The sequence below is a fragment of the Stegostoma tigrinum genome, chromosome 12 (assembly GCF_030684315.1).
Source record: "Stegostoma tigrinum isolate sSteTig4 chromosome 12, sSteTig4.hap1, whole genome shotgun sequence".
Taxonomy (NCBI): Eukaryota; Metazoa; Chordata; class Chondrichthyes; order Orectolobiformes; family Stegostomatidae; genus Stegostoma; species Stegostoma tigrinum.
The window spans coordinates 57721759-57747643 of record NC_081365.1 but is presented as its reverse complement, the minus strand read 5'-3'; the positions used below and the strand labels follow the sequence as shown (position 1 = coordinate 57747643).

Here is a 25885-nt window from a genome sequence, read left to right as displayed (position 1 = left end):
ACAGTGGTATGAGCATCTCTGATGCTAAACCTGTTCTAGTGTGGCTGTGACATTGACATTTATTCAGTAATGTGAATAATTGCTAACAAAGTGCAGGATTAGTCTAACTTTGCCAATTACTGTTCTTTCCAATCGTGCAGCTCATTAATAATCTCATAAAATGTCATCTGTTTGCCAGTTGCTTACTCACTGATGTTCAGGTCAGGCTGTGCTCAATCTAATAGATCTGGAAGACAAATATAACATGAAGGGTAGCCCAATCACAGCTAACGGGGCAATTAGGGATTGTATTAGATCCAAAGAAGGGGCATATGAATTGGCTAAAAAGAAGCTCAGCAAACTTGGGAATTGGGAGCAGTTCAGATATCAGTAGAATAGAAGAAAGGGGTTGGTTAAGAAGGGTAAAATAGAATATGAGAGTAGGCTTACCGGGAAGATACCAACTTTTTTGAAAGGTTTCTATTTATATGAAGAGAAAAAGATGAGTGAGGACAAATGTAAGTCCCTAAAATCAAAAGCAGAGCATGTTCTAATGGTGGAGAAAGCAGGAAAACCAAATAAATGTTTATTTTTATTTTGTCTCCACAAAAGAGGACACAGATAATGTCCCGAAGATATTGTATTGTATTCTTGAGAGAATGGAACTGAAGGAAATCAGTATTAAGGAGGAATGATGTTACAGAAATTGATGGGATTAAAGACCAATAAATTGCCAGAGCCTGACAATCAACATTCTGGAGTACTTAAGAAAGTGGCCCTGGAAGTAACGATGCATTGGTAGTGATCTTTCAAGATTCGATAGTCTTTGCAGCACTCCCTTTGGGTTGTTTTTCATGGATATATGGTTATGGAGGGTTGCTAATGTAACCTCACCTTTTAAGAAAGGAGGGAGAGAGAAAATAGAGAATTATAGACTTTAACCTGGCATTGGTAGTGATGAAAATGCCATATTCTATGATCAAGATCTTAATAGCAGAACGTTTAGAAAACAGGGACAGGATTTACAGAGTCAACATGAGTTATAAAAGGGAAATCGTTTTCAACAAATCTACTGGAATTTTTTCAGGATATAACTGGTACAGTTGATAATGAGGAACCAGTGGATGTTATTTGGATTTTCAGAAAGCTTTGGATTATGTCCTACATAAGAGATTTGCATGTACAAATAAGGTGTGTGGATGAGGGTAGTGTACTGACATGGATGGAGAGTTGGTTGGCAGATAAGATACAAAGAACAGCAAGAAATGGGTCCGTTTTGGAGTAGTAGGCAGTGACTGAAAGTGTATCACAGAGATCAGTGCTTGGGCCCTCGTTAATCATAACATATATTCATGGTTTAAATGTACTACCTCCGTATCGACTGTGCAGAGGACACAAAACTGGGTGGGAATGTGAGCTGACAGAAGGATGTAGTGATGCTTCGGTATGATTTAGACAAGGTGAGTATGTGGACAAGTGCATGGCAGATGAAGTATAATGCGAGTGAATTATGACGTTATCCTTTTTGCTGCCTTGTTTTTGCTACTGGATTGTTATCTGAACGATGATAGATTGGGAAAGGGGAAGTGCAGTGAGACCCTCTGTACCAGCTGCCGAAAGTAGGTGCACAGGTATAGCATGCAATGAAAAAGCAAATGGTATGTTTACCTTCATAGCAAGAGGTTTTGAATACAGGAACAGGGATGACCTATTGCGATTTAACAGGGTCTCTGTGAGACCACGCCTGCAGTATTATGTGCAGTTTTGGTTTCCTTACCTGAGGAAGGTTATTCTCGTTATGGAGGGAGTGCAACAAAGGTTTGCCATACTGATTCCTGGGGTGGCAGCACTGATATACAAAGAGAGAGTGGATCACTAGAACTATGCTCATTGGAGTTTAGAAGAATGAGGGGGAAAACTCACAGAAACCTATAAGATACTAATAGGATGAGGCAGATGCGGGAAGGGTGTTTTCGATGATCATGAGATCAAAGATATGGGAGAAAGTGGGAACGGGTCTGATGGTCTGCCATAAACATATTCATCAGTGGAGCAGCATCAAAGAGCCAAATAGCCTGCAGCTTTCTATTTTGTGTTTCTCAGTCTCCGATCACATCTCAGCCTTGCTCCACAGGAGATTCAAGAGTTGCAGATGTTGATAGTTTTACTGTCAACAACATTGTCATCAGCAGCTCTGGAAAAAGACAGTGTCAAAGGGAGTTTCCAAGATCTCACTCTGTCTCTCACCTCTCTCCGAACCCCATTACCTATCCCTAAGTTTTGGCAATCACATCTGCTAACAGGCAACCAACTGTATTTGCAGATGTGGTTGCACTATACAAAGCTTAGGGAGCTGCCTTTTGAATAGTGAGCTAACTGAGGTGGTTGCAGATTCCTGCTGTCAGTGTACCATAAGGCTGATGCAATGCATGATAGCATTGTTCAGCTTTGGCCTTCAATTTCACTCACTCTTTTCACTTAAATCTGCATAGAAGTCTTTCTTTCCCTTCATATTTTGATTGTCTTAATTTCTTTCGAGGAGGAAACTTGGCTTTAAAGAAGTGTATATACTGCCTTTCGCATTTGAGGCACATGAAAAGGTGCTTCATTTTCAATGAAGAACTTCTGGCATTCAGTCCAAGTTTTAACATGATATGACACCTTATCATTTTTTTGTGCTCTTCAACTGACACAATCCTTTAATTCTCGCTCATTTGTTGTTTTTCCTTCCTGCTATTAGTATGCTCTTTACACTTGACCTGGATCTCTGATTAATGATGCAAATGAGCTTGCTGAGAACACTTGAATGTTGCTAGTACATTGCTATTCAAATCGAGTTAGCACCCACTCTTTGCTTTCCTCTGTACTTGGAAAATTATCCTGATTATTCTATTTTTTAAACCACAGTGCATGCACTAGCCTTTTCTATGGAGCATTGTGGAATTGAAATAACTTTGTTTTTTTTCAATAAGTTACTGCTGATTGTTATTCTCGAAAGATCTTGGAGTTCTGCTGATGCAAGAGATGAAGCAAAGTGTTAATGACTTGTTTTTCCCTGACCCTTCCAGGCTGTAAGAAGACAGAAAGTCCTTGAACAGAGCATTCAATCAGCACAGGAGACAGACAAAACCCTTCGTTTAATCCAAGAATCTCTTGCATTGATTGACAAACAGCTAACGTCATATATTGCTGACAGAATTGACGCAGCTCAGGTCCCTCAAGAAGCTCAGGTATGTCAGAAAGCTATTTACTTAAAGTTAGATTGTAAATCAGCAGAACATTTTTTTTAGAACTGAGAGAGCAAAGAAATCATTTCTAAATTAACAGGAAGAGAGGAATCAAGCAGATCTATTGTTTGATGGATTTCTCAAATACAAATATTCGAGGCATGTCATTCTTTATTACATTTGCTTTTCTTCCCATGTCAAATGAATGGATCTTCAGAAACATAGTCCTCTGACAGAAACTGTACATGCACATTGCCTTTCCTAGATTTGCTGCATATAAGGCATCATTCTGGTATAGCATTTCAATTATCTATCTTCTGTTGTTGGCAGCAGCTTGTTCATGGTTATCCAGTTCCCTCTCAAATCACCTAAATGTGCTGTCATTCATGGTTCATCTTTTTATTCCTTCCTCACGAGTTCATGGGTACCCAGAGGGTCTGCTCACTGTCTACTCATTTTGTTCCTTGTATCAATCACCTCTCCCACTCCTCTAATATATCCACTCTTCAATTGATGTTTTCATTGTGCACGTCAGTTACTTTTCTATAGACTACCCAATGAATGCCTCATTATGAGTGATCCATGACCAACCATGTCATCTTCGTGGCTGATTTTAATCCAATAAAAATTCAGAATTGTGACCTAATTTCAAGTTCTCAAGTGCAAAAGCACCTAGTCAGAAGCAGTAAATCCCCATACCATCCTGTTAGAAAAACCTTTCTCCACTGTCCACCTCAGTAGAACTGCTATTGCATCATTCTGTTTATGTGTCTAGTGTTGCAGATTATTGCTTTTGAATCCCCAAAGATTTCCTTGTGGCTCCTTCACATTCTTCATCTAGATCCGTGGACTCCACCTCCCTGACTCATAATGTGACCTATAGCGATGGAGTCAGCCTTGACATGTATACTAATGACATTGAATGCTAAAATTCCATTTTCCCTTTTGACACCTCCACTCCCTACCTGTCTGATCTTGGCTAAGCTCCAACTGCTTTCAGCTCTGCATTGGAATTACCGTCCTTTCTCGTCCTCTACCAAGTTCAGTTTCGTCAAGAAGGATAACACCCCTTTCTAGGAACAGCCTCATGCAGGTTCAAATTGTTCAAAACTTCAACATCTGTCCATTTCAAAGGACTTGCGTAATCTACAGCCTATACCAAGACCTCGGGCTAGTTTTCTCATGTTATGCCGTTGAAATGAGAGTTTTGCTCTTTCCTTAGTACATCAACCTAAATTTGACATGTTTTAACCATCACCCAACTCTTTCCATTTGTTCCAATATTTCCATGACATTTACCCGTACCAGCATACTGCCTCAATGTTCCTGTCTCTACCCATGCCCAAATACACAATTAAACCTTACATCTGGCCTCCATACTTCCTGTTAAACCTGTGTTGCAAAATAACCAGTATTTGCTCTGGGCAGACAAAGATTATGGACATGAAAAAGAATAATTTGGAATAACAGAGCCGTCATATTTAAGTACTTAATGTTGAAAAAAAATGAAGAAATGTAAATGTAAGTGACAAGCAGTTGGAAAAACACACTTATCCACTTGCAACATCCATGATAGAAAGCCCCTTTCATAAAATGGTTACATGCCAGGTAACAGCTTATCGTATCCAAGCTGCCTCGCTAAAGCTGCAATTCACTTTGTGCTACTCCTAAACATTTACTGCACATTTCTAAATCGCAAATAACGGCCCTACTTCCTCTATTATATCTCCATTGAACCTCTCTCCCCCACATTCAGGAAGCATTTTTTAAAATCCTGACCAATATTTCTGCATGGAGTGCAACTCCATGCACTCCAGTTGTTGTGTCAATGAATGACTTCCGCTACCTGGAAGTCACTGCCTCGTATGTGGACCTTGGACATCCGCAGAGCAGCAGTCAAAAAGAATTTCAGGAAATGTTGATCCTCATCTTTCATACGGCCAGAAAAGTTTTCCATCATGTCACCATTGCTTCTTTCGCTGACTACTTTAAATCTGTGTCCATTGGTTTTTAATGCTTCCACCAACGGGAACAATGTCTCCCTCTCTGCTTTTGTTCCCAGATCCCTTAGGACTTTGAATAACTCGAGCAAATCTCATTTACCCAACAGAGAACACCCTCAACCTCACCAATATATTTACTTAATTAAATTTCTTCATCCTTGTAAACATTATTGTTCATCCTTTCTGCCTCCTGTTTAATGCCTTCAAACCTCTCCTAAATATTTGCTGCCCAGAACTGGATACAGAAGTCTGCAGTTGAGGTTGAACCAGTGTTTGGCATAGATTTAGCATAGTTTCCCTGCTTTTATCCTTTCTGCCCAGGAGAGAAATTAGGGTGCCATATGCTATACAAGACATGTTCTCAACTTGTCCTGTCACCATCAAAGAATATCCTGCACCATTTAACATTTTAGCACAGATCTGTAGCTCAGGTTGTGGATGAGGTTGTTGACTTGCTCGCTGAGCTGGCTTGCTTTTGTTCAGACATTTTATCACCATGCCAGGTGACAACATCAGTGAAGCTTCCAAAGGAGCGGTGTTATTCTACTCCACTTGGAATTTCTATTGTCTGGTCTGTTATGTGAGTCGTGTCATTTCTGGTTTTGTTCTGTATGGGTTTATTCAATTCTATATGTTGATTGCATTACGGGTTGAGAACTGTGTCTCTCGGAATTCCCGTGCATGTCTGTGTTTGGCTTGGGCTACCATGGTTACGTTGCCCCAATTAAACTGATGGCCTTAATTGTCTGACTGTACTAATGTTAAGGCAAGTTTGTAGTGACATTTTGCTGCTAGCTGATGTTCGTGATTCAGAATAAACATAATCAGAATACATCATTAAACAATGGCATGTGAAGTTGCCAAACAGTTAACACCTACCTTTCATAATGTTCTAGACTCTTCAGAAAGCTTGCCTAAGTAGTTACCAAGAGTCAAATCCTCTTGAGTATTTCGAGGCTTCAAAGCCAAAAGATCAAAATAGGAGCAGATTAATCAGCTCCTTGCACAATCTTCACCATTCAACAAGATCGTAGTTTATTTGATTTTGTTTAGAATTCCACATTCCCATCGAAACCAGATATCATTAGATTCCCTCCTTAACATGAATCTGTCCACCTCTCTCTTTCAAAAAAAAAGGTGACCCACGTTCACCACCTTCTCAGACAGAATTCCCAAGTTCCAAAGGTAGCAATATACCTCCTGAAAACGGGATAAAAATCACCTCTGTTCTGAAAGGATGTTCCCTAAGCTTAAAAGAGCACCCTCTAGCTCAGAATTAATGTGCAATAGGAAATCGTTTGAATGTCCATCTTGTCCAGGCCATTCAGAAACTTTCACTCTTGAATCAAGTCACTCATCTTTCATCCATGAAATGAGCCCTGCCCATACAACCAGTAGTCAGAAGGCGACCTGCGCAAACCACTCCAGAACTTTCTCCAAAACATTTAAATCCTGCTCTAAATAAGGAACTCAGAATTGCACACTGTATTTCAGATGTTGCCTCACCAACACCGTGTACAACGGAGTATCTCATGCTCTAGAATACCTAAATCCCTCTGCATCTTAGAAGTCTGCAGTCATTCTCCATTGAAGAAATAATTCTTTTCCTGCCAAAGTGAATTAATTCCCTTTCTTCCCTCGTTATGGTCCATCTGCCATTTTTTTGACCCATTCATTCTGTAAATACCTTTTTACTTCTTCAAAAGATACTTTTGTGTCGAACTTTGTGTCATCTGCAGATTTCGCTACATTGCTTTCATGCCCCTCATATACGTTACTAATTTGAATTTTAAAAAATTGAGGTCCCAAAACTCCACTCAGCCATCCTACAAATCAGGCAATGACCATTTTGTACATGTCCTCTGTTTTCTGCCAACCATCCTATCTTGTATATTCGTGTTAACTTTCCACTTCTTGTCATAAGCATGGGGAAGTAAATGCAACTGTCCTTTTGATTCTCTGATGATGCTGACCTTACAAGGTATGCATGTGAGGATCACATCAAAGACCTTCCTGATTCTGTAAAGGCCATGTACAAATAACACTGTCGAAAATGCACGACAAATTGAAATCTGCAGTCAGAAATTTTAGTTTATTTCCCTTGATCTCAGTCTAGCTTGCATTAAGAGGCAAAAACACAGTCTCACATTTCCAACCCACCACCACCTCCACTTAAGTTATGTCATCTGTCTCTGCTTTATCTTCAGCCCATCTTCCACTGGTGCCCCATTTCCATGACCTGGTCACTCTTGCAGTTGATTTCCGACACTGCAAAAGCTTCGGGTTGCTTCACATTCAGCTACCCTTATTCATTTCCACAACTATTCAGTTGCCTTGTTCTCCTTGCGGCTCGTGGATTCACAGCTTTTAAATGGGCAAAATGTAATGTTTCACCCTTTTGTTTAAATTCCTCCATAACCATCTTTTCCTGTGATTGTAGCTTCCTCCAGATCTCCATTATTCCATTGGGCTTACATTCCATCTGCAGTCTGTTGTGCATACCTCTCTCTATTATCGGCAATCATACCATCAGCTACCGACATCCCATGCATTCAAATTGCCTTCCTTCTCACCATCCTTTTCACTGTATAAGCTTTCCTGAAACCTACCTCTTTAAAAATTCTTTGATTCAACGCTTGATTTCTTTGTGCTCTGCTGCATCTACAGCTTAGAAGAGAAAATAAATGTGAGGTGTCACTGATGTCACAGTGAGAAAAGCAAGACAGGTGTGGAGAAGTGTTACTTGTTTGCGGGTCTCATTGCCTGTCTGTGCTAATCCTCTACCTGTTCAAGCTCCCCAGAACTGTTGCTGTGCAGAAAAGTACAAAGCACTACAGAGGGAGTATTCTAGGATAATGCATGTACATGATCATGCAAAGCAAAAAATCTAACAGACAGGCACCAAAAATAAAGTGTTACATCCAGCAACTAAATTTAAAAAGACAAGTAGTGTACAATTCTATACTTACACCCAGCTATCAGTTCCTTCATAAAATGCGCCGGTGTTGCCAACTGTTGTTGCCCACTTTTGTGAGGCCAGTGTGGCCATAGGTGTGATAGCAATTTGATATGCCTTCAGCTTGAAGTTATTTCATGCACTTGTTACAAGCACAGGGATCCTCCATATGTCTATGATTTTCCATTGTGAAATGAATCCATTCCCTACTTTGGGAAAACAAGTTGTCTGTGGCCTGTGTGCAGTGGCTATGCACTTCATCAGTATTTCCTCCTGCTTGAGCTTGGTTGAAAGAACATTAATAAGTGCTTAATGACAGTTGATGTGGCAGTGACTGACAGAGCCATCTCAAGGCCACAACACACGTGGTGTAAAGGAAATAGCCAAAGGCAATTGCTTTAGCCTGAATAAAAGAGTGACGTCACAAGCAATACCTGAAAAATGGCCTGAATCTGTCCGGTCTGCATGCACATGAGCTTTCAAATGGGAGATAGTCAAATGTAGAACATGGAATACAACTTTAAGAGAATCCTATCTGAGGAAATGTACAACGTGAATTGAAGCTATTTGACCCATTGTGGTCTGTGCTGAACAGAGAGAATGCAATTGTGAGAACACAAGGGAAAGCAAAGTACCGAAACAAGAAAATTAAATAGAGCAATCTTTAGTGACAGTTTAAAACAACTCTTGGGAGTGGAACCAAAATGACAATTCAACCCTGTTTAACAAAGATTTTTCCTAATGTATCACTATGGAACAGAATATCTTAAGCAGTGCATGGTATTACAGCAAAAAAATGTATTTTGCAAGATTTAAACTCCTTTTTTAAAAAGAAGAAAAATGCACTTTGAAAAACATTCTTGAAAATCACTAACCCCTCTTAAACCTTGAATTACTTCATTGATCATGCAATCCACATGTAGGGTTAAAGATCAAATGTACTTTTCCATTAAAGAAATGACGGATTTGATTCTTTTCCCTCGGTACATCTGATATTGCTGTTCGGATAATACAAAGCATAAACTTAACAGCAGTCAAAAGAACTTCTTTAAAATTCGATTCAAAAAATTTCTTTCTTTAATTTCCCAAACATAAAAGACTGCTAACTGTAATTCTCAGTGCAACAATTACTTTGGCAAGTATTGTTCAGAGTCAAAATAATGTTGAGGTCGTCATGTATTTATTATATTTTGGTGATAAATAGAATGGGCTTTGCACACCACCCTGTGGTTGTTTGAAGCTAATGCTGAAAAGTGATGACGAAGTCCCAGTAAATGTAAAGCACAATACATGTATATTCCCTGATACCTTTGGCACCCAATAATCATTCAATATCTCAATTCACAGCATGACTACATTTCTTTTACGAATGTTATGCAGACACTAAGTAGAACTATATATCTCAGTTTTAACATTTTCTTCCTGTTCCAGCTTTCCTTTTGAAACTTATGTCAGTCTCTTCCATCAGAATTTTTGTACATTTCCCTTTCTTCTCAACTTCAGCAGATTGTCATTCCACAGCAGCACACCGAAAAAGAAACAACTTCTATAAGGGTTGTTCAACTTGATCACAAGGTGATTACACAAATCTTTTCTATAATCCAGACATCTCACGAGTTGCACCAAATAATTTCCTGAGCGATTTCAGGGCTTACACCTCTATTGCCCTCTATTTTAAAGTCCATGATTACCTACTATTGCAGAAGAACTTGAACACCATTCTGCACATTTCCATTATAAATCACTTTTCAGGAACATAAAATACTGAAACTCTTATCTCCCTTTGTCTTTTCCCCATCCTATATTTTTCTTTCAGCGACAATTAGTTATCACATCTGAATTTATCCTGGTGTACTTTACTCCTTTAAACTCTGGCACCCTATGTTCATCGATTATAAGGAAGGATCCTTTAAAATGCTACAAAATAGTCAACCTCAGCTGGATGCAAATCTGTTCCAAATTAATGAGATGAACAACACATCTCTGTGCTTTCTGAGATGTATTTGTGAGTCACTTGAAGGCGCTAGATCCTGCTATGGCTACGTTGTGCAGTAGTGCTGAAGATTGTACTCCGGAACTTGTCTTGCCCCTAACCAAGCTGCTCCAGTGTGGTTACAACACTAAGCACATGACTGATTGGAGAAACCTTGAAGGAGGCAAAAACTCAAAACTTGTGAGAAGTTCTAATGTGTATGTATTCTTAGCTATAAGTAGAGCTCTTGTGAAAGAGACCACAGATCTTTAACACTTGCACCAATGTCGTCTACATGTAATATCCATGTTGAATTTTTGTTTTACAGCAGGACACTAATCAAATAGCTGAAGTGCTTTTATAATTAGATTTACTTGCATTTTATCTGCTTCCCTTACCTGAGTTATCAGTATTAATCCATCTGAGAGTGCCTAATATTGTGAAGAACAAAACCAAAACTGGTCCCAAGCTACCATCCCCATGGAAATTGTCTGAAGTGGAAGCAGACCTCTGAATTTCTGTTCACACGATCACTAGAACAACCTATTTCCACTTTGATAATATTGCCCCAGCTCAGCTTATCTATGACTGACACTTTCATCTGTGCCTGTGTTACTTCTAGACTTCGCTACTTCAAAGCATTCTCGTTCAGTCTGCATTTCCTACCCAAAGCATTCTAGTTCATTCTGTATTTCCTACCCAAAGCATTCTAGTTCATTCTGCATTTCCTACCCAAAGCATTCTAGTTCATTCTGCATTTCCTAGCTACCTGAATCCTTGCTGTCTGTGTCCTAACTTGCACCAAGACTCTTCATACATATCACTCACATGAGGTCACAGGCAAGTAATCCCATTGATTTAAGTGTCTCAAGCTTGTTTACAAATCTTCCCTAACCTTGCTCTTCCATATAACTCAAACGTCTTCCAGCTCTGAAATATTTCAGTATATCTGCCTTCTCCCAATTCTGTTTCTATCCCTGTTATAATTGCCTATACCAGTGACACTAATGCTGTCAGCTGCCTAGAGCCTAAGCTCAGGAATTTTCTCCCTAAACAACCTTATCTCTCCTTATTCCTGAAAGAAACTCATAGAAACCTACTTCTTCGCCCAGAATTTTGGTTATCTGCCCTAATACCTCATTGCATAGCTCAATTCCAAGTATTATTTGATTGCATGAAGCACCTTGGAATGTTTTACAATGCTTGTAGATGTTGTTGAAATGCCCTTCAATGGATCAACTCCAGAGTTGGTTTTAACTCAATAATTTGCAATACAATGTAATCCAAATCAAAATCATTTTAAATTAGATTTGTACGTGGAAAATAATAAAGCTTTGTAAACCAAATTGCACCTTAGAAAATTGTGCCTAACAATGTATGGGAATTAGATTTGAGGTGGATCTTGCTGATTGTCATGCCACAAACTGGATCCTGCAACATTGGTTTATCTTTAGAAAAATCAGACTTTAAATTCACCATTTTTAAAACTGGAAACAATAATGCTAATGATCATTGTTGGATCTAGATAAGTTTAATTTTGAAAGTTGAACCACCTCCGAACAGTTTTAATCTTAGACCAACAGTTAGGAAAATGGGCGTAGAAGCTCACGTTTAAGGGAATACTTGCACTTCAGTCATTGAGTGTAATATATTTATGAAACTTGAAAGTGTAATTGAAATATTTATTAGCCATTGTCAATGCAGGAATGAAGACAATGTGCGGTTGCAAAATGCAGGCTGTAAGTGAGAGCGCAGTAGCTGCTGAATTCCTTCTGATTACCAGCAAGTTGAACAGACCACAACTTGTGATAGATTAGATAGGTCATCCTGTATGACATTTCGATGTTCCCTCTCTGCATGACAGCACTGTTCGTACTCTGTCAGGAGGCTGTGGTTGGATTTGATTATCACATGGCTTTTATTCTGGACAGTTTGAATGGAGTTGCTTCACTGACAGCAACAACCATGTAGTGTACAATGATTGTTCCCCGACTCTGAGGATCAAACACGTAACAACTGCCTCTGACTACCTGATCACACTTTCTCACACACTGCCACCTTTGTGGCAGGACAAGTTTCAGGAAGCAGTACAGAGATCTCCTGCATTGACAAATTGCTACTTCATATGAAATATATAATATGAGGTCAACAACTGAAGGAAATAAACCACACAGAGAAGGCGGCATCCAGGAACAGGAAGTGGAATTGCTCATTATGTGTAAAAACACAATAATAATGTAATTGTGCAGAGAGAGGAGTGGGTAGGTGACGTGATCATACACATCAATCAAGAACCAATACAAGACAAATGTGCAAGGGCTAATGTAGAGTATGTCCATTGGTATTTCAGACAGATTGGGTACGTGTGAAGAGGACAAAACAAAGAGCGGAATGTCCAGTTTACCATTTCTCTTTGTGCCATGTTTTAGACAATGCAAGGTTGAGAGAGTTAGAGTGTGAGTGTGAGGGACAGCGGAGTGTTTATGGCTCGGAGATTGAAGAAGGGACAGTGTGACTAAGTGAGTGAGTGATTCTTAGAGTGATAGTCTGAGAGATGGAGAGAGTGTTTAAAACCTGGGACAGTGAGAGACACTGGACGCTGGACACACCTCCACTCTTCTGTTCTTTCACCTTCTTTCCCAAAAACCTACCCACAAAGCAGGTGCAGGAGGAGGAATTTTCAGGTTGAAAGGCAACCCCACATTCAACTCCCACTTTCATGTGAATTGAACCATGACTTGCTCAGTGTGCACCAGCAAGGGCAAACACAATGGGAGTGTGAGTTAAACCCACCCATTTCTCTGGTATTCAGGTTGAGTATTTCCTCTCTGTCCTTAGCCCTGCTTCTGAAACAAAAAAAGCAAATGATGGGTTAATTAGGTCAGCTGTTAGGCATTTTTTAATGTCCATTTCAATTTATTGCTTTGAATATTATTGCTTTTGTTATTTTCTGCCTAAAATTCATCTTTATGACTGCATCAAACCCGTCTTTCCGAAATTTGTTGCCCAGCCACCAGAAGTGAGAGAAAAAGATAAATGTGGCCCCCATCCTACAAGGCTGTGAACAACTGAGTCAAAAGGGTTTGATTTCCTACCACAATTAGGATCAGTCTGGAGGCAAAAATGTGGCAGATTGGATTGAATCCTACAAAAGATCACCAATTTTGGGACAACTTGTGGGAAACGCCACTTTGAAAGCAGTTCAGAGTTCGGAGACTGCGGTGTTCTTTGAGGGACTGAAGATAAAGCAAAAAGGTCATGTGCAGAATGGCAGTTCAGTTACATCATTAAGCTGTGTGCAACTTTAGGCTCAAACCATTGGAAGAAGGTGGCAGCCTGTAGAAAGTATGACATTGATTTTCCAGGATGATCTAGTGTTGAGAGGGCGGACTTATGGTGAAAGATAAAGACAACTGTGGCTGCATTCACTGGGGAGGCAGTATGCAGTCCGATAAATCTGATGATACTGCTATGCCATCTTTCTGGCATTAAAATGGTGTCTAAGCTCAACGAAAGCACGGAAATATGTCAAATGTGTTAAACCTCTTGCAAATGTAATTTTATGCAGCCAAGCGCATTCACACAAAGCACATTTACATGCAATCAAACTAGTTTTTCATTAAATGCACCATTGCTGGCCATCAGTGAACAAGATAAGTTTGTAAATATCTGACCTGAATGTGGAAGCTAGTTTAAAATTAGATTGCTGCCTCCAACCTCATCCTCTTGACTGCCTCCTTCATCACTGACCTGATTCTACTGAATTCCCTCTTGGTGACTGATCTGCTGTGAGCAATATAAAATCGGCCACTAATTCAGTGCTGCAAGGTCCCACTATCCTCCTCCTGTGCTAAAATCCTGATACCGTTTAGAATCAGTGCTATCAAAGCAATAACGGTTAGCCAACTTTATTCAGATGAAATCCTTGGCATTTTTCCATTTCGACCTTGAGGGAATCTTGCCATTGATTTTTATTTTAAACTGATTTGGAGATATCTCTGCTCGTTTGATGATACACAATCAAATCGAAGTCCATAAACGACTGGTGAAAGCACAGTTAATTATTCACTGCGGTCAATTGCCTTTCAGTTTAAATATTTAAACTGCATTAAAAATAATTAACCAGTTGGAACTTATATTAGTATAGGAAGTGGTAACTAATCACATGTTGTTACTTAAAACTTTAACATATAATGAAGTAACAACACAAAAATCAACTGAGTCCCCAAGCATTACTCTTCAACCTGCGAAAGGAATCGCAAACTGTTTTAAGTAATTTGTGCCTTATTGAGACAATGACTTTCTAATCTCAGTAAATTTTGTTGGTGTAAAATCTAGGCAGTCATTTGGGCTGTAACTCTGAAAGTTGTTCAGGAGTGATGAAATGTATCTGTCATGCCCAGAAGATATCACCAGGTTTGTGTACAATCTAAGACACTTGGCAAAACTATCTCAACACAGCTTTAGACCCTGTCTAATGCACTGTACGTTATGTTTGTACAGAACTGAACAATCTGCTGTGACCAAAGAATGATTTGGGTTTTGACACTTTGAATTGAATTTTCAGCATTTACCTGTTAACAACAAAAATACGTGAGATATAATTGTAATGCTTTCCTTGCGAAAATCCCAGGGCAGAATCTTACCAGGCTCTGAGCAATGTAGGCCATGGTGAGATTTGTAGTAGAATTCAGTGAGATTTGTCATCTTGATAGAGGTCACTGAACTGGGTGAACCAGACTTGATTCAAATGAAGACACAGATGGCAGAGTTTGGTAACCTTAATATTACAAAGGTGAGAATGTTGGAAATTAGGCAGCCCTGCGTCGGGACTTTTATATCCAGACATGATGGGCATGAAAGAATATTTCTGAAGAGAGTTGAGGCATGGTGGAAACTAATGGGCTTAGTGATAGCAGAATATGTCACTGAAGGTGTATCTTCGCATAAAGTATGACACAAAGGTCAAATACTCAGTGACCTGGGATCGAAGAATTGAGAGAAGGAATGGAGTTTGGAACAAGCACATTTATTCAGGTTTTCCCAGTATTTAATTGGAGGAAATCCAGTCCTGTATGTCAGATAAATGGCTCAATAACTTAGCAAATGTGGAAAAATTGAGAGAGGTGATGGTGAGTTTAAGCTGGATGGCAAAAGTGTAACCGTGACAATTAATTCTCTGCTTTCAAGTGATGTTACAATGGGCTAAATGTAGATGAAAAATAAGAGGGACCAAGGATTGATCATTGAGGAAGCACAAGAGGTGACCATGCAGAACCAGGAAGAGACTTCACTTCGTTATTTTCTGCCAAATTATATGGATAGAAATGGAGCCGTGTGACAGGATACCACCAGGCTGGATAACAATGGAACAACATTGGAGAAAGATGGTGTGGCCAACTGTGTAAAAGGCTGCCAGCTGATTGACAAGGCCAATTTAGGGTGGTTTTACAGTTACAGAGGATTTCACTTGTGCTTTGACAGTAGCAGTTTTGAGGCTGTGGCAGAAAATAAACCTCACCACAGGGATTTAGTCATAGAGTTCCAGGGAAAATAGGCCTGCCAGTAGAAGATGACTTTGGAAAGGAAAAGGAAGATAGAGATGGGGCATTGATTGTAAACATAGTGAGGTCAGGGTTAACCAGGTGTCGAGCTGGATGAACAAGCAGGCCAGGCAGCGTCAGAGGAGCAGGAAAGCTGACTTTTCAGGCCAGGACTCTTGTTGTTTTTGTTGAGGTGAGGAGTGTCGATGGCATATTTAAAAACAAATGGAACCATGATTATTATCAGTTAACACAGGATCCAGTTGGGTCATCAATGGTTTAGTCAAGGATGGATTGTAAGAACATTTTACATGCCTGTTAGATAGCATTAGCTTAGAGAGGGCATTAACGATAATGGGAAAGAAGTTAGTGAAATATGTTTCTTTTATCGTGTGGTCTGATGCCATACTGAGACAGGGTGGTAGAGTAGAAGGCAAAGTCAAGAACTACCTTCAACTTAGACTTCAAAGTAACACTGATTACTTTGGGCTCATATTTGATACTGATATGCATGTTAATCATTGATATGCCAGACCTTAAGTTCTACTTACGTTGGGAAAGGAATGATCTATCCTCTCCGTGTGTGCATATCTGTGTTATAGTTCGGTCTGGTGCAGAACTCTAGGATATTCTAACTGCACTAGATATGCTATGTGATGTGAAACTCAGTGCAACATTAATCCCAGATTCTGATACCTTTACATAACACCCCAAGCTTTATACGGTCTGAGAGTAACACTGATTCACAGTTAAATAATTCTGTTAAATATCCAAGTGCTCTCAGTGCTGTAAAAAACCTCCCCATTTTTATTATAGGTTGAAATATCAGTGGAACAGCAGAATCCAGTTATTTTATCGTTACTGCTTTTCTTTTCTGACCTTTTCCACTTCACTATTATGTAAAATAAAAGCAATGAAAACAGCAGTTGTCGACTTTTTGAGGCATTGAGACTGGTGGGTTTTTGCTGCTTAAGACCATAAGACATAGGAGCAGAGTAGGCCATTCAGCCCACGGAGTCTGCTCTGCTTCTGTAAATGCACCATTGAAAATAATATCTTGAGTTCCTTTCAACATTAGTCTTGCTTCTGTCATTAATTAAAAGGCAACTTTAGTTATGTCTAATCAATGTCTTATGAACCACTAATTAACCCTGTGATGAATAGTTTAAATATTGAAATAATAGTACTCCCTATTTTCACACAGAAAACCCAGTCTGAATTGACAAGTCACGAGATCAGTTTGGAAGAAATGAAGAAAAGGGTCCAGAGTCCTGAAGCTGTTGACCAGAGCAAATCCGCTGGTAGAGTTCTTTCTCAGATCGACATAGCGCAGGTGATCATTTTAAATTAATCTGAACAGTACAGAAATTAGTGTGATATTCTTTGGCATTACTATAATGGAATGTGGTGAAGCTTAACAAGCTGTGCAATGAAAGCGTCCAACACTGGTATACATCATTGATAGATATAACTCCATGAGAATTCCAAGTCTCAAATTTTATTCAGACTTTCTTGTAATGATGCATCAGATTTATTACAAGCCCTCAGCATTGTCTTAATCTGTACCAGTTAGTAACAGTGGAAGCTCTCTGAGATGTATCAGAAAGCATCATTATCCTCGGTAATGGTAATGTTCAAACATATTGCCTCAGCAACAAGCATTAGAATTATTTATTCTTCTCTATAGCTAATTATTTTGATCACTTTTATGCCATACGCCATTGAATTGTTATCTTCAGACATGACTATTCCAGTGCTGTATTGGCTTGCATTTGAATTTGCATCCTGTCCAATATTGATCTCACCAAAACCTTGGCTGTCTGTCCATGAATTGCACTCGTACTTGCTTAACTACAATGTTTTGCATTCCACTAATGCCTGAATTTAAACAATGTCAGTTTTTCATAGAACATAGAACAGGACAGCACAGTACAGGCCCTTCAGCCCATGATGTTGTGCTGACCTGTTATCCTACAAAGATCAATCTTCCTGCATACTTTACATTTTACTGTCCTCTATGTGCCTATCCAACAGTCGCTTAAAAGTCTCTGAAGTATCTGACTCCACTACCACTGCCGACAGCGCATTCCACACGCCCACCACACCCTGTGTGAAGAACCTAACTCTAACATCTCCCCTATACTTTTTTAAATCACCTTAAAATTATGCCAACTTGTAATAGTCAATTTGTTAAAATCAATGGGCTCACCCCTCCTGTTCCCTGTGATCTCTCTTGCTTTGTATATCTCCGCGCTCCTCCAATTCTGATGTCGTGCATATTCAGGATTTTTATACTTTCCACCTTCGACAACTGTGCCTTCAGTTGTCTGACCTCTAATCTCGGGAATTCATCACTGAACCTCTCCATTAATTCGCTCAAGCTTTTCATCATTTGTACAAATATCTGGTTCTGTGATTCAGTGTTAAGTGTTGTTTGAAAACATTTCCAAGAAATACTTTGAGACATTTTTACTATATTCATGACACTATGTAATGCAAGTTGTGTTTGTATCATCTATTAATCCAGAAGAGTGCAAGTATTGATTATCAACAAATGTGAAAAACTCCTACCGTTCATTGTTATTCAATATACTTAGTCTTTCTTGTCACACACTGTGATTACATGGTGGGAAGATTTGAAGTCTTGAGCTTTTTATGATCATCATCATCCTGTCACTTCAAATCGAAATTCATTCATAGCATGATATAAGTGAGAGACCTGTTTCTCTAGTTCAGTTCTCTTGTGGTTTCATGGTTTACAGATGAGTAATGTGCAGGACATTTCAGTGGCAGACATGAAATGGAAAAATACAGAGCTAGATTTTGGTATTCATCAGTTGTCTTGCAATATCTGCTACTCGTAATGTAACTAGTGGGTAATTTGGTATGCTAATATCGCTTTAATTTGTCACAGACGAGGTTTATTTCATATCCTAAGCAGGGAGCTGATGGTTTCCAAAGAGTTGGACATGTTTACTATCGGTGCTGAAATGCAATATTATTTAAATGAATTCTAAATAAGTATAACAGTATATATGGCCCTTCTGAAAAATGTACATTGGATTTAATGTTGGTCAGTCATATTTTAGCCATAGGAGTATCATAACTGTCAGCCTAACTGGTGATGAAAATTAGTAGAGATTTCTTGAGCTTTCATCTATTGTCACATTAGAATGCAGGTATCTTGATTGGAACGTAAAGTCACCATGATACTTCTGAAAAAAATCTTAAGGTTGCTTTTGAGAATGAGAATTTGTATAAAAACCAGAAAACAGCTGTGCTCCTGGACTGTACTTAAAATGCAATAGTATCTGAAGAGCAAATGAGTTTTCAACTGCAGAAATTCTGTTTCCCACATTTGGGTTGTTTGGGTAGCTGTGAACACTGGAGAATTGTTGAACTTTATTTGTACCCATTTGTTGCATAAAGAAAGTTAAAAGCTTTGAATTCACGCTGTAAAGATTCATGGTGGAGATCTTTAGATATTAAAGCTGATGCATTACCTCCTTTATCATAAGGCAGCAGGTCCAGGATCACAGAAATATATTAAGCATTTGTACTTGAATGTTGATGGTTTAATTCAGGGTGTCAGTGATCATGTTGGATCATAATCTGTCCTGTTTTGATTGTGTGCAGTTGTAATTTATTGCTTTGTTGCATAGTGAATGATGCTATGTGTTTTTCACTCAGCACATTTGAACCCACAGGGCATTTGGAGGCAATTTTATGTCTTGAATTTCATACATTGCAATTGCATGGACGGTCACCTACTTCTGCCATCAGATTTCAAAGTGTGAGCCAAAGATTAAAATAACAGTTGGTATAAATATCTCTAAGTACGTTTGCTGACTTTCATTAAATGCTTTGTTAGCACTTTGACAGCCAGATCCCAGCTTACTAATCAGATGTTAGACAGGAAAGTTTAGAATTCTCTTCAATGTGGCATTTTCAAGTTGAATAGCTGTATCTATTGCTGATAAAATATTTTTTAATGCAGTAAGCATTTGTTTTAATGAAAGTCAGCAAACATACTTAGAGATATTTATACCAACTGTTATTTTAATCTTTGGCTCACACTTTGAAATCTGATGGCTGTTAAGAGTGCCACAGCAAAAGTACAATTTAAATTCATTTGCCAAATTATATTCCATTTCATTTATGGAAAGACGACCTTTCTTGTTTGCCATGTTTATCTGCGCATTACGGAGTAGCAAGGAGATTTTTAACTGACTTGTACTGTCTCAGATGCACGTGGACATTCTGTAATATTACAATCTCTTCCCCAAAGAGATCTTTTCAGCATGTTCCTAATTTACAAAAAACTAAATAAGTACTGTCCGTACGTTTGCTTAGGCTGTCACTAACATTATAAATTGTGGAACAACTTTTCATTAAATTCATTGCTTTCATTTTAATCAGCCTTTCATTCTAGTTGTTTATGATTTGACTTAGTTCTTGGAGCATCCCCAAGGAATGAAGGGATATATTGGCTGTTAATATATGGTTATAAATCATGGCAGAATCATTTGTTCAAGTCCATGTATTGCCTCTAATAGGAACACAATAGGTCTTGAGTTTGTTTGTTATGTCCCAGTTCTTCAGTATATGATATTTAATGAGTTTGTGGCAAATAACATTTATTGTGTGGAATAACAATTGCTGTACTGCCACAAGTTTACAGACAACCATTTTAGATCACCTCAACATAAAAGATTTCCTAACTTTCCTATTGATGCAAATTGTAACAAGTTCTATGTGTACTAAATTGTTAGTGATACCTTTTAATAACAGTTACTGAGCATGAGTGAATGGAGTCACGTGAGATCAGGTCCTAATTAAACTGGGACCTGAATCAGTAAGGTTCCAGAAGATTTCCTCTTTTGCAATCCCTTGTACACAGTCTGTTCACATTCACTTCCAAGGCATAAACATTATATTAACACACTATTTATGATATATATATTGTACTAATGTTTACCTCTGCAGGATACTTGGTTATTTAAGAGGCCTGGTTACAGTGAAAGGACGATGGAGTTTCATTTGGCATGTCTAGAACTCTGGGTTTTCCTGTGAAACTGCAAATCATATTATTTTTTGGCAGAATCTCATCCAGATATCAGTCAATTTGACAGGCTCAGCTTCCTGACAGACACAACAGGTCATTGTACTAAGATGCAATTCCAAGGATCTTTTATGGTGTGTGGGTTCAAACAGGAGAGGGGTTGGAGAAGAAGTCCCTGGACTGGGCAGACACAGAGCATCTGAATCTCCAGTTTTATCTGTCAGACAGTGCTCCCTGATTGGCCCAGGTTAACAATCCCAATTAAGGAGCTCATAGTCAATGAGATCCACCTGGCCTGGTTCCAATCACTACTCTTGCCTCAGTAGGTTATAAATGTCAGCAAGACTGCTGGGAATGTTTGGTTGTTGAGCCATAAATCTACCTCCAGAAACCTCAGAGGCTGACAACTTGAAATTGGCATCCTGCTGTACATGGAATTTTTCTCTACTTGATCACCTGCTCCCACCTGCATGAATTACTTTTTTTTCTTCTGTGTATCTTTGCTTCTTATGATGTCTGTATGTCTTATCTCTTTCCCTCTTTATCTGTCACATTGTTGGTCATGCTGTCTCAAAACAAATAAGAAATACCAGCAGGAATGGGCAATTCAAACTTCTGCAGTTCAGACAGAACATGATTGATCTTCTACCCAGCTTTCCCATCTATCTCCATCGCTTGAATCCTATTTGTATCACAAAATCTGTTGACCTCAGTCATGATTTTTCACTGAATTGAAAATTCTTTATTCTCGGGTAGAGGTTTTCAAAGAACCAATGGAGTGAAACAATCACTCCATCTCTTAAGCGGCTGGTACCTTATTCTGAGACTGTCAGCAACCACCCGCCCTGTCATATCCACTCCAGCTAGAGAAAACACCCTCCCAGTGTCTCCGCTGACAGACTCCCTAAGAATTGTACATGGTTCAGTGAGATCTTCGTTTATTGTTCAAATGTCTTGGGATTATAAGCCCAATCATTTCTCACAAGATCATGTACTCACCCCCAGGAGTGTGTTTGTCCAATGCCGAGGCTGGGGATGTGATGATCCTGAGGTAGGCAATTGACCACTGAGAGGAATGAGAAAGGCGAGGACCATGAGACAGATAGGCAGTTGGCATCACTGATCAGCTGTTACTACATGGAACTAGGAGCATCTGCGGCCAGTCCGAACTGAAAAGATGAAGTCATGTTCTTTGGGAACTGGGTTGACCAATATTTTCTTCACCATCAGGACAGATTACCTGAAGGTGCTGGAAATATGGCTCAAAAGGGCTGGGCTGTGTGCAAAAACTAGGGAAGAGCCTATTGCCAGGGTGAGGCAGAAACTGGGCTTTTGGGACCACTGTTCCTCCTCCATTGCAGGTAAAAATCTGGTCATCAGATGTGAGGCACTCTCTCTGTTGTCGTACATGACACAGGTCTGACCCATTCCCAAAAACTGTGCTGTTTCAGTCACCCGAGCCATCTTCTAGTTCGTCTGGAGGTCTAAGGTGTGCTGTATCTGCAGGGACACCATGTGCAAAGCTTTGGATAAGGGTGTGGACAATGTACCCACTGCCAGCCACACCTTGATGGCCACCTTTATGTTTGGCTGCATCATGTACTGAGGTTCTGACTGCCCCTGGAATGCTCCATGTAGTTGGACCATTCTGTATCATTTGTCCTTCATGGAGAAATTTGCAAAGAAAACACCTTTGATCACAAGTCCATCGGGCAGTGGTCAGCACATAGCATGCCTGAGACCCTGTGGGGAAACAGAGACTGTGCACCCTCTTGGGTTGTTCCCTGAGCAGACCGTCAAGGTCATTTGGCAGAATGCTTCATCAGCAGAACTTTCCAACAAGCACCAAGAAATCGCTTAGCTGTTGGTGCGAAGGGCACTGCCAGTGAGACCCTTCATGTACAGCCGTACTCTGTGTACCACTGCATCCTGTCCTTGAAGCAATTGTGCAGGGTAAAGATATTGTGATACATCTCCTTCTGAAATGGACCTTTGCAAAGGAAATCTGGAGAAAGATGCATTGGTTTTTGTTCAGGTTTGTCCTGATGCAGGACTCTGTGCTCCAAAGTTTGTTCACCGAGAGGCACTCCGAGATAGGATTGAATGTGCCTGGACGACCATGGACTTGGTGAAAGACTCCCTTTGATCTGCCCGAAACATGTTGGCCTTCCAGACCAAAAAGTCAACCGCAATGAAATGTTGCAGACTGGCACATTGCAACACGCAGAACTTTGTGCTGAGGGACGGCCTAAATCTTGGGGCAGCTGCAGCAAAGGCACAGTGGGGAAAGACCACTGTCTAAGGTCTTTCTGCTGAGGTTAACTGGGTGTCCATTCAGTTATCGGACCCTCACAATTCCTCAAATGGATGTAAATAAGTAAGCAATGCTTTGGGTTTGTTTGTTTTACACATGTAAAGTGTAAACAATCAAACTGCTCCAGACACTATGCACATAAAGTGTTTTTTTATGAGTCAGGTTTATTGTTGAAATAAAAAGAAATGTGATAGGTGGCCAGGGTGTATTCTGCTGCAGGTTGGTAATACTGCGAGCTTGGTGAAAGGAGAGGTAAAAGTTTTAAATTTTAAGGGTTAATCTTGTGCAATGTCCAGGATTATTTGCTTGAAATTTTGCACATTATTAAAATTGCTGTTTTGGGTCACGTAGCTTGGGGTGAGAGGCGGCAAACCTGCATGGGTCTTGAACTGCTTAGCTGAGTTTGAAAAAAAGAGTGAAATTACAAGAAAGTGGTGAATAGATTGGTTGGTTGTTGAGCAGCTGTATTAGGGACTGTATTTCAATCCCAGTAATTTTGAAAATCATAAACTTCTAAATGTGCACAGAAAAAGCCTTTACAGGTACAGGAGAGGGAGATAACTTATCAAGAAGCGTGAAGAAATTCTCCTTTCTACCAATCCATAGTTTAGAGGTTACAGTGCAAGAAACTTATGTTTTTTTTCATGTTTAGCTTAAACTTGGGTTAAGACTTATTTAAGATACAGTAGCAGAGCTCGGTCCCAAGGGTTGCCCAGCCTGCAATAAATGGGAAATCATAAATGCTTCTGGCAGCCTGGATGGCCACAAGTCCAGGAAGTGCTACCAGTTTGACCTAGTTTGAGAATTGGGCTTTGGAGCTTGAGCATCAACTGGAGGCACTGCGGCTCACTGTAGGGTTAAACCTCATGTGGAAAATGTATTCTTAGATGTGTCCACCTCGTGATTTAAGGATGTGCTGTCAGGACAGGAATGGGTCATCAGGGACGTCATCAGGAAAACCCCAGGGTATATCTCTCACACATACAGCTGTGTGTGTTGGGAAATGGTGAGACTGATGTGGGGTGCAGCGACAGCCTAACTGCATGAAGCAGGAGGAAGGCGAGAGGATAATCGATAGTGGTACAGGTCTCGAGTAAGTGACAGAGATGTTGCTGCAACTGCAGATAGGACTCCTGGATGCTGTGGTGCCTACCTGAGGCCAGGATCGGAGATGTCACTAAACAGCTGTTAGACACTCAGAAGTGGGAATGTAAACAGTAAGAGCTTGTGGCTCACATTGGGACCAATGACACAGGTAGAAAGAGTGCTGAGTTCCTGCAGCAAGATTTTATGCAGCTAGTTAGCAAATTGAAAAGCACAAACTTGAGGTTGGTAATCTTTGGATTATCCCTAGTACCATGTGCTGGTGAGAACAGGAGTAGGCCAATGGAGCAGTTTGGAGTGATACGCAGACAAATATAACAGAGAAGAAAGTCAGCCTGGAAGGTAGAGCATGTATAGTCGGGTTAAGGCACAAGGGAGAATGGTATGGCTGGGTGGCAGTTGTCAGTAAGATAGATGAGCTGTAACTGCTAAATAGCAAATTGGGTGCAGAATTAGGAGTTCAATAATTCAGGATGTAGAATCATCAGGCAAAATAGAGACAGTGTAAAAGAGGAGATGGTGTTGCATTAGTGATTGAGGGGTCAAATACAGCAATAATAGGTTAAGTGGTTCTTCAATTCAGCCAACATGGGTGGAAGTTAAAAAGGGGGCAGTCGCATTGTGTGTACTATAAACTGTCCATCTGTCATTGAGAGATAGAAAAGCCAATATCCAAGGAGATTTCTGAGAGCTTTATGCCTTTAATTCATCAAGGCAATGAATATGAGAGGAGGACAGTTATGATTTTGCTGTATCAGACCACAGTTAGAATTCTGAATGCATCTCTGGTTGCCACAGAATAGGAAGGATGTGACTGCTCTAGAGAGAATGCATGGGATGTTACATGGACTGGCGTGTTTCAGCTGGAAGATGAGATTTAAAACCTAGAGTTGGTTTCTTTACAGCAGAGAAGGATGAGGGAGACCTGACTGATATATACAACATCATGAGGGTCATAGACAGGGCAGCAAGGACAAAATTTCCCCTTAGTAGAGGAGTCAATAGCCAAGGGGCATAGGATTAACAAAGGGGCAGGGGATTTGAGTAAGAATTATTTTCATGAAGTTGGTGTGTGCATTTGGAATGTGCTGACAGGGTGGTGGAGGTGGGAACTGTCACAGTATTTAAAAAGTGTTTAGATGAACATAGAACTCTATGGGCCAAGTGCTGTAAAATGATACTCGAGAGTCGGTGTGTACTTGATGACTGGAGGACACAATTGACCAAAAGTCCATTTCCACGCTGGAAAACTTTGCCTATATGACTGTGGGGAAGCAATTGCCATGTGGTGTTATCACTGGACTGTTAATCCAGAGACCCAGAAAACACTGCTCTGGGTTTGAATCCCGCCATGGCAGATGGTGCAATTTGAATTCAATAAAACATAACTGGAATCAGGAATCTAGTGATAAACGTGAATCCATTGCCATTTGCTCATTCACCTTTGAGAAAGGAAACTGCCACCCTTAACTGGTCTGGCCTACATGTGACTTCCGACCCACAGCAAAGCGGCTAACTCTCAACTGCCATTTGAGGAATTAGGGATGGGCAATAAATGTGGCCTAAAAATGCGAAGTCCTCATCCCATGAATGAATCAAGGGGGGAGAAAAGTTGTTTCTTACACTGTCTAATGGTCTGGTACCTGTATATATTTCTCAGTTGTATGCAAACTCTCCAACTGTTCGGTAAATTTCCTGAGAAGTCGATCTGTGGTGTGAATGTTA

General features: G+C 39.9%; 1 protein-coding gene across 11 annotated transcripts in view; it reads left to right on the top strand.

Annotated features, from left to right (window-relative positions):
* dmd (dystrophin) overlaps positions 1–25885 on the top strand; it is a 1835475-nt gene that overhangs the window by 867246 nt on the left and 942344 nt on the right. For all 11 annotated transcript variants that reach the window (XM_059650343.1, XM_048540566.2, XM_048540567.2 and 8 more), the window contains 2 exons: positions 3048–3209; positions 16885–17013. In XM_059650343.1, coding sequence (XP_059506326.1) covers positions 3048–3209; positions 16885–17013 — 291 coding nt within the window. The remainder of the gene's footprint in view (positions 1–3047; positions 3210–16884; positions 17014–25885) is intronic.